Source organism: Oryza brachyantha, chromosome 4 (genome assembly GCF_000231095.2).
Source record: "Oryza brachyantha chromosome 4, ObraRS2, whole genome shotgun sequence".
Taxonomy (NCBI): domain Eukaryota; kingdom Viridiplantae; phylum Streptophyta; class Magnoliopsida; order Poales; family Poaceae; genus Oryza; species Oryza brachyantha.
The window spans coordinates 9,908,652-9,918,524 of NC_023166.2; the positions used below are offsets into that span (position 1 = coordinate 9,908,652).

The window sequence follows — 9,873 nt, forward strand, 5'->3', positions numbered from 1 at the left end:
AGATGCACCGTTATCGTGAACGCTGCCAAAACCACAATAAATTTGAATTCGAAAAATTTAAATTCAAATCCGTGCAGTAATCACATGGTTTTAGGTCAAAACCGTGACTTGTGCAATCCGAGACATGTAAAATAAAAAATAATTTTAAAAAATCTAAAAAGAAGGGGAAATACGATAATATTATGTAGCTATATTTTAAGACATTGAGAACATGTATTAGGTAAAAAAGAAAATTTCGGCATAACATCAAATAATTCACATCACTAATAAGTAACAACAACTTTATTTTAACTTTTGTGTCACGGCTATACCTACTACCAATTATTGCAAACAAAACTTTTACATATGGACTAACATACACATATAATTTTCCTCCATACATACTTTTCCTATATTCATAATTATATATTTGAATTTGAACATTATGTACAACATATGCTTATTGTAAATTAATAATGACTCAACAACGAAATATTCTTAACCATCTTCTAACGAAATATTATTTGCAATAGGCTACAATCAAATAAAATTTGTTCACAACCGTCATACTAACGCAAACCCGTCGTTTTTTATCAGCGAACCTCGTTGGAGCCCACGGGTAACACGGTATATAGCGCGGTTACCGCACACATATTACACCCAAGCAAAAAAAAAAGATTACCTCACAAAACCGCACAGGATGAGCTGCCAAAGCCACGGTTAGCACCGATCCCGCCACGGGAACCGCTCGCAGCCTTAATGGGCCTTCCAACGAATAGGCGATTTATCAATTTTCCCCAGACTTCTCAGTTACCATTTTTAATTATGTCGGAAAATCTTTTTCATAATTTCTTTGACAAAACTGCACTATGTATCAACCTCTATGACTTTTTTGGTTAAATTCACTCATTTTTTTGAATTCTCCTCATATTTAAAGTTGAAACCGCTGCCGTGCAGTTACCGTGCCTCGGCGGAGTGTCCGGTTACCGTGGTTACCGCCGCGGTAACATGAACCCTAGAGACAAGTTCACCTTATAATGGTTCTAGCCATAGCACGGGCTACTGGAACTCGTATGTTTTCATTTATATTTATATTTATATTTATAAGTTAAAATTTAAATTTTTAATATTAAATTTAGAGTTAATTTTAGGGTTTTTACCATAGTCTATTTTTCAGTCTTTGTTTTTAAATCGTGAAGAATATGCATATAAATTTTTTATTTATAAATTATTTTTTATTGTAAATATATCGTTTGGTTTTCTGATAAGCGCAGCAGTCAAGTCGTGCACGATCCATTGACCATTTTGTTTGATCAGATTATCGGGAGAGGTGGAACCCGGAGAAGTGGAGGGTCGCAGGCCGAGAGGAAAGCCTACACCGGATCAAGCAAATCCGCAAATGCATGCATATACACAAACACAACAGTGGTACACTGCCATTTTCCCAGAAATAATTCAGTAGCCTGATTGATCTGGCCTGCCCTGCAAGCTAGAGGGAGCGAGACAAGTTCACCTTCTATGCTGGTTCTGGCCACAGTACAGGCCACTATCAAGCATGCAATCCGCAGCCGAGACGTGCACGAGCACGATCCATTGACCATGTTGCCATGTTGGTCGATCAGATTGCCGGGAGAGGTGGAACCCGGAGCAGCGGAGGGTCGAAGGCCGAGGGGAAACGGGGAAACAGTGAAACACTACACCGGATCAAGCAAATCTGCAAATGCACCGCATGTCGCTGATTCGTTGGTGAGTCATGGCCTACGCGGCTACGCAGAAACAGCAGCAGCCACTTGCACGGTTGCAGGCTTGGGCTACACAGCCGCGCGAGTGCAATGATGCCGGCCTTTGGGATCGTCGACCTTGCGTCTGTTGGAAATAGTCTCACATTAAAAGTTTAGTGGGAGTAACATCAATTTAAAAGGGGAGGGGTCTCTCACCTCATGGGCTAGTTTTTTGGGTGTAGAAAGGCTTCCTCTCGGTTTGATCGACATCTTCTGGTTTTGGGCTACCAAGTGGTATTAGAGCTGGGCCTGTAAGCCCCGATCTCTCTAGTGTCCGTGCACACTCGTGTGGTGTAAGCCCCGAAGCTTAGTGGACCACGCGCGGGTGTGAGGCCCGTATGTGCCTATGTGTTGGGTCGGTCAGTGGACCGGGGTGTGAGGCCCGTATGTACTCATGTATAGAGCCAGTCAAGGTAAGGGGCAATGTGTGCTCGTGTATAGAGCTAGTCAGGGTAAGGGGCACCAATGTGTGTGACGGAGGAGATTACTGGAAATAGTCCCCAACTTAAAAGGGAGGGGTTTTCACCTCATAGGCTAGCTTTTAGGGTGTAGAAAGGCTTTCTCCCGGTTGGGCCGGCGTCGTCCGGTTTTAGGCCACCTGTTGCACGCAGCAGCAGGGATTCGATCCGCGGAATAGCAGTGAAGGGAAAGGAAGGAAGGAGTTGCCGATTTTGGGACGAGATGGGAGTGGCTCTGCCAGCGCACATTTGGTGGTGGTGGTGAAACCAATGTGGAGTGGAGGCGATGATTCGAGTGATCAGGTAGCCGTTTCAGGCTTTGAGCGCGGCCGATGGGTGGCCGGCGATTGTGGTGTGGTGATGTGGTGTGGTGCTGCACTCTAGCTTTGCGACTAGCTACTGCCTGATTCAGAGTTCAGGTACAGGCAAATTAATCCGCACATGGCAGGAAGCGCCGCATTCAGCAGCATCCGCAGTTCAGGTACATCAGTGTCCAGCACGCCTGAAGTTGTGTCCAGTGTGCAGTGCCCACTAAACACCAGCTTACTTGTGCTCTGTCAGCTTTCTTCTCGGCGTTCTCGCCCCTTTACTATCTCCTGCATTTCCTCATCTGCACTTTGCTCGTAACCGATCCTGTCGTCATCTGCACATCTGCCCATCTCACGTATAACTTCCAGGTTACGGAGTGATTAGTGCATGCTTGCGGCTATCTCCTCACTAACAAAATGATTAAAAAGATGATTAAGAAACTATCATTATACCGTCGTGAGTGGACACATGAGCTAGCTGAGCTGATCATGGTGATCATCTGTTTCGATTGGTGGTACGTGCAGGCTGACGTGGTGGTAAGCTTCGAGGTGACGAGCCTGGAGGCGGGGGAGCGGCTCGACCCGGCGATGGAGTACGACGCGCAGAGGCTGTGCAGCGCGGAGCGCCGACGCGAGGGGCGGCGTGGGGCCGTTCGGCCTGTGGGTGCTCGCCTCCGGCGGCTTCGTGGAGAGGACCGCCGTGTTCTTCAGGATGTTCAGGGCGGCGCGCGCCGGCGGCAAGCCCATCATGCTCATGTGTGCACGTACCGACTCCCACCAAGTACATAATCTACTCTAATTAATCGTCTCAATGCGCAGACTCTAGTCATTTGCGTTAACATGTTTTATTTTCTCAGCCCAATGTTTTCAAAGAAACCCTTAATATGAGGTCTAAGCTTATGAAAAATTTAGTTTAGTCATTATCTCTTCTCAATTTCTTGTATTTTTTCTTACAGTCCATTCAAATACCTTTATAAACATTTTTGTGTTTTGCAATCCTTTGTTACTTGAATTTCTATCAAAATGTTTTTTAGTTTGTATGTTTCTCAATCATACGTTTCAAACAACCATTGGAGTTTTTCACGGCAACTTGAGATCCGTCAAATGCGATCTAGATCCTTTATCATTATGATAGTGATCTTATAGTCACACTCATACGTGTGGGTCTCATGGATGATAGGGTCTACACGTCAATGGTGACATAATGACAGAAGATCTTAATCTCGTCAGGTGAGTTAGTAATGGCAAAACCACACGGGTATGGCACTGCCCTTAAAGACTTCCATATTATAGTATTTTTTTTTTTACCGTTGAATATGTGCAGTATAATCGAAAGCCGATGCGTTTATAGAACGATTTCATAAATGATGCCGATAGTTTTCTAAATATTTAAACACCAGTTTGGGAGCCGATACATATGTGGGAATATATTAGAGGTTGATGGTTTCTAAATTAGACTCTACTATAGTTTCCTTGCATTTATTAATTATTTTTCCTATAGATGTTTGACCTGTTATCTGTAACTGAAATTGGACTCATTTTGTCCAAGTTTATAAATATGTTTGCTTTGGGTCTTATAAATTCAGAATCAATCTCAATACAATTTCGGCCCATCGTCGCTGTGGGTCGCTGTGGTTTTTAGTTCTCGTTGGAGCGAGATCTCAGCTATGACGCATTGGTTGAGTTCAACCTCCAATATCGTCACTGTGGTTCTTAGTTCTCGTTGGAGCGAGATCTCAGCTATGATGCATTGGTTGAGTTCAACCTCTCTATGTTGCATTGGTTGAGTTCAACCTCCAACACGCGGGTAAGTTCTCGACATACGAGGGTTTTAATCTTATTAAATAATATAACAAAAATAATGGTGACATATAACTTATGATAAGAAAGATCAGTCAAGTTTCATAGGAATTAAACCGGTAAACATAGTTACCTATAACATAAAACTATATGAAAATCTCCGTCGAGAATAATTTGTTTCATATATATTGAAACCTCTATGGAAATTAATTGGTTCCATCTCCATTGAGATGAATTTATTTTATCTCTAAACATTTAATCAACTTACATTAATCACTTAGATGGAATATTTAATGATATATTAGCCTATAAAATCATGAAGTAAAATTTAACATTAAAAGCATTTGTTTTATTCATCCACTTAAATATGTTTTCAAGACATGACAATATTATAATAAAAATAGCATGATAAAATCATGCCAAAGGATGTGGCTGTGTTCTTTCCGTACCTAAAATATTATCTAATTTTTTATGCCTATTTAATGGTATAATCAATAAAGTTAAATACTATAAATGTATTACACTTACCAAAGAAAAATAATCAGGTGAAAAAGAACACAGCCAATATTGCAAGCAAACTGAGGCGAGCGTCTACTAAAGTTGGACAACAAATGCTTGGCTCAACAGGTCCTCCACTTCAAAATTTTCAACGTCGATTAAGACACCAGATTAGAAGATATCGACGTTAGTAAGACAGCTTACAATTGAACGAAACAGTCCTAAGCACGGATTCAACATATAATAAGGGCGCGTTCGGACGGAAGGGGATGTTAATAGATTGATACATAATTAATTAACTATTAATTATAAAAAAATATAAAATTGATCAATATGATTTTTTAAAACTACTTTTCCATAAAAAAATTTATAAAAAATACACTATTAACAGTTCAAATATGTGGGTTAGGAAGGGGGAGCCTAAGAACGCGAAAACTGACATCAGATCATTTGACGGAGGCAATCGCAAACACAACAAAATAACGATAAACACAGGTGATAACAGCAACCAAATGTCTCGATAAAGGGGCAGGTTATCCGTCCTCTAAAGATCCAACACAGCATAGCTCAATTTATAAATCCACATCCGATGCTAACATCATAAATAGAGTACAGAACAAGTTGCAAGGACAAGGGTAGATAGCTTTGTGTTTCCCCGACACTTTGAACTGCGTAGAATTACAGCCTCCTTCCTCTTCTGCCACCCTTTCTGCGAGTGCTGTCAGTTGGGACTGGAGTAACGTCCTCTGTTTCACAAATTGAGAAGATACCAGGTTTAATGTTTTGAAGAAGTCATTATGATGATAGGTAAAGTCAAAATGACATAATTATAAAGGGCAATTTAACATCTCTGGAGGCATAATTATAAAGGGCAATTTAACATCTCTGGAGATAAAAGTTCATACCTCAAGGCCAGTTTACCAAAAAATTTCAATTGTAAAATAGTTTGCCAGCATGGTTAGCACAATTCTGAACATAAAACACTAAGCCACACGTTTGCATTATGCCAATCAAATCTACAAGCCATTTGCACTAGAAATCCTAGACCGCATTCTAGTAAAATGTCTTAACAAGTTAAGAAGAACAGTATATAAATCCCATCGTGCTATGCAAACTAAAAGACCTTACGAACAGTAGTATAAAAGCTCCACAGAAACTAATGTGCACAACTTCGGAATAACTTTCCACAAACATCAGGTGACAAGTACAGAAAAAACAGCAGTGCTGTAAAGAAATTAATGGGGATCATATGATTACCAATGCGCCCGATCTTCATGCCAGAACGTGCAAGAGCTCTAAGGGCAGATTGAGCACCAGGACCTGGAGTTTTTGTCTTGTTTCCACCAGTAGCACGGAGCTTAATATGGAGAGCAGTAATTCCAAGCTCCTACAGAGGGCAACAAAATAGTAAGTATCAACTGACAGCAGACAATAAAAGTTTGGGCAAAGAAGTTGGTACCTTGCATCTCTGTGCAACATCCTGAGCTGCAAGCATAGCAGCATAAGGGGATGACTCATCACGGTCAGCTTTGACCTTCATGCCACCTGTAAAATATAATTATTAAAATATAATTTCATGGTAACTGGAGAATTCTATAAAGCACATATGTAGTTTGAATTAGATCTAACATGGCCTAAGAAACCATGAATTATAAAGAACTTAAACATTTTAGAGAACTCAGCATATAAAATTGTAATCCATAAGCATAACCACAAATCTACAATCATACATACAAAGTCAGCAACAATATAAAACAAAAAAACATCAATAGTTCAGGTCTTCAATTAGTGAAAGAAACTAATTAATTAGAGAAATCAAGGAATATTCACTTCATCGACTAAAGAAAAGGAAAGCATATAGGTAGTTCTCAAATATAAGCACTTGTTATTGAATACGCACGGCAAAACCCAACACAGCAAAAATGACACATGTTATTGAATTCTCATGGCAAAACCCAACAAAGCAAAAATGACACCTTTAAGCAGACGATTAGTGGGCTGCATCAAGTGAAAAACTTAAGATAACTCCAACATATCAGGTTGAAATAATTGGAGGTAAGGTTAAAAAAATCTTGAAATGAAAAGCAATGTTGTTGTAGATAATAAAATATGTTCACTTCCACAGGGTAGAAATCTCCATTTGAAGTAGCAAAGAGTTGCAAGAATGATGAACTAGGCAGAAGCAAAGCGAAAAGCAGATGCCCCATACTGGTCATACACTGCAGGAAACTCAATGCCAATGGAGACATCTCAAGAAGAAGCAGGAAGAGAATAAGTTCCAGAGAAAAACTCCCAGGTCCATCTTGTCAATCTTGCATGGCTATGACTCAACACGCTCCCACAGAATAAACGGGAGGCGATCTTAAGGGCCATGCCAACAAAGAGAAACAATAATCTCAAGAATAAAAAGGCTCCTACACAACAAACTAGAGAACAGATGTAACTACGCTGTACTGACGGAGGTTGCTGCTAAGAGCCTACAATAGGAAAAAAACATGAGAGCTACAAAGGTCCCTTTAGGGTTAACCGATCTCACAAGGCCTGGTGAAATTGACTTGGGCCAGCAGCATTGGCCTCCCAGATGAGCCACAATATCTTAGCAGGCACCATGGGGTATAAACCTATCAGGTCGATATGAACATATACCCACCAGCACTAATAGGGGATTAAGCTGTTGAATTTCAAGGAACAACAAATTGCCTGAAGCTTTATTTTTTTATGAAAGGTGGGCACTACCACTATACTGATTCTTCAAAACAAAATGATCAACTTAGTTGAAAAGTTTTATGAAAGAACCATACAGCAACAACAATTCTTTTCATGAATGTGTAGTTTTTATATACTATGAGTGATATATCAGCCTTCCAGAGACTTAAGCTAACATAAAGTGTATTCACCTCAAAGTGCAGACACGTGCAATTAATTTGGCAACGGGTTGCAAGGCAAAATATTGAACAGAGGCAATGCAGAAATTAACTGTCACATACTGAGCATACACTACCAGACAACATGGACACCTGATATTAGAAGATTAAGGGGATTAGAAGCTCCAGATAAAAAACCTTTGAACTCATTTTGTCAATTTTGCAAAAATATGACTCCTTCCCACATAAGAAAAACAGAGGCAATCTTAATGGTTAGGCTTACAAAGCAAATGCAAAACCAAATCTTAAGGGTGAAACTTACAAAGCAAATGCAAAACCAGTAAGCCAATTGAAAGATCAATTGTTTTCTACTTCACATGTAAGAACATCAACCTCTGCTTTAACACATGCAACGATGCACAACAGATCATTTTAAGAAGCATCATGCTATGCAAATATGGAGCACAGCACAATATAATATAAAGCGCAATTCGTGAAAAAACACCATGCATCGCTAGTATGGAGCGCAACAAAATCAAGATCCATTATTTAAAAGCCAGGTACGCCGAACATCACAGGTACACTATCAATTATAAGGGCAACAAACAACTTATTGTTGTAACCTTTTCTAGCATATTCCCCGCTCTATCCTTAGATGCAGGCCTATATGAACTTAAAGCCAGATCTCTCCAATAGTTGTAATACACAACCGCTACACATTCCAATCAAACAAGGTATAGTATATGAAGTGACACGATAACTACGACTGGTCCATGAAGACACAGATTTTCAATCAGGGATAAGCATTCTCAAGGGGGCAATTACCGGTGATGCGGACGAGCGTCTCCCTCCCGGACAGATCCGTCACATGCTGCAAGGAGGAAACCAAGCATGAGACCACCGTAGCAACGAGCACCACAACACGCCCTACATCAACTAGGAGCAGAAACAGAAAACAAAAGTAAGTAGACAAGAGGGGTCTTGGGATCTCACGATGAAGGTGTCGTTGAATGATGCGAAGATGCGCGCGACGCCGAAGACCAGCTCGCCCTCGCGGACCGTGGGGCCGAGCGTCACGTTCTCCTCCTTGGGCTCCCGCGTCTTCTTCCTCCCGGACTGCACCAAGCACAAACAGCAGCGGCGGCGGCCGCCGCGGTGAGCAAAGGAGACCTTTGGCTAGGCAAACCGCCCGATAAATGTAGACCAGAAACGAAGAGGAAGAGTTGTCGGGGCGCCTCACCATGGCTGCGTCGTCTGCGTGCTCGCGGTGGCGGCGGCGGCGGAGCGAGGGAGGAGACGCGGGTCTAGGGTTCGGAGGGCAGGAGGTATGAGCGGCCGAGCGCGTGCGGATATATATACCCTCGGCGTGCAGATCTTCTTTTTGGGCTGCGCCGGCCATATGGGCCGTTTGCTGGGCCGGATACGTGAAAATGTAAAAGCATCGGCCCACCGCCGCGGAAGGAAAAGGTCCACTAGCACTCTCAGCTATTGGTCATTGTTTTGTTTGTGTGCTTCTACCGCAGAACAGAGCACATAGAAATAGAACTCTAGATTGTCCTACACTTTTAAGTAAATCAAGTCTCGATGCAGTATTTTTAGTGTTGACAGGACACTTATGCGGCACAAAATAAAAAAATACTTTCTTATGTGACACATTCACATCCTAATACCATGATACTATGAATCATGATAAAATAAAAAAATAGGCCATAATATAAAATATAGGACTCGTATGGCAGAGGTAGTTACAGAGACAGTGAGCTAAAATAAAATATGATTGACGACTACCTAGCAAAGGGAGCTTGTAGTGGGTGGTGGCATGGGGGCCGTCAACAGAGATACCGTATTGCGCGTGTCATAACCGAAAAAAGAGAATGTGAAGGTGATGGCGTTGCTACCTCTTCCTTCCCAATTCGTTCTAGAGGCCCTCATAGATATAGAACTCGAGGCATCTTTATTCTTCATAGCAGGTGGAAAATCTAGTGGAGATAGAGAACGACTAAGTGAATGACAGACAATGGTGTTAGAAACAGAGAAGATATGTCTTGGTTTCCACCATTGGCGGTGAAAAGGTCTTCTTGTTGCAATTTAGCAACTCTCCTCTGGCTCTTATTGGCATGACAAGATTATTCCACCTTGCTACCCTCCTATACCATTGGTGAATGCCCTCCTACTCTTCGATATA

General features: G+C 41.5%; 1 protein-coding gene across 1 annotated transcript; it reads right to left on the reverse strand.

Moving 5' to 3' along the window:
• Positions 1–5,292: 5,292 nt before the first annotated feature.
• On the reverse strand, positions 5,293–9,017 carry LOC102702838 (40S ribosomal protein S14-like). The gene is made up of 6 exons (XM_006652202.2): positions 8,929–9,017; positions 8,682–8,804; positions 8,514–8,559; positions 6,284–6,369; positions 6,082–6,211; positions 5,293–5,570 (listed from the first exon to the last, which is right to left on the reverse strand). Exons 1-6 carry the CDS (start codon positions 8,929–8,931, stop codon positions 5,503–5,505), a joined length of 456 nt encoding a protein of 151 aa, XP_006652265.1. The 5' UTR covers positions 8,932–9,017; the 3' UTR covers positions 5,293–5,502.
• Between the last annotated feature and the right edge of the window lie 856 nt (positions 9,018–9,873).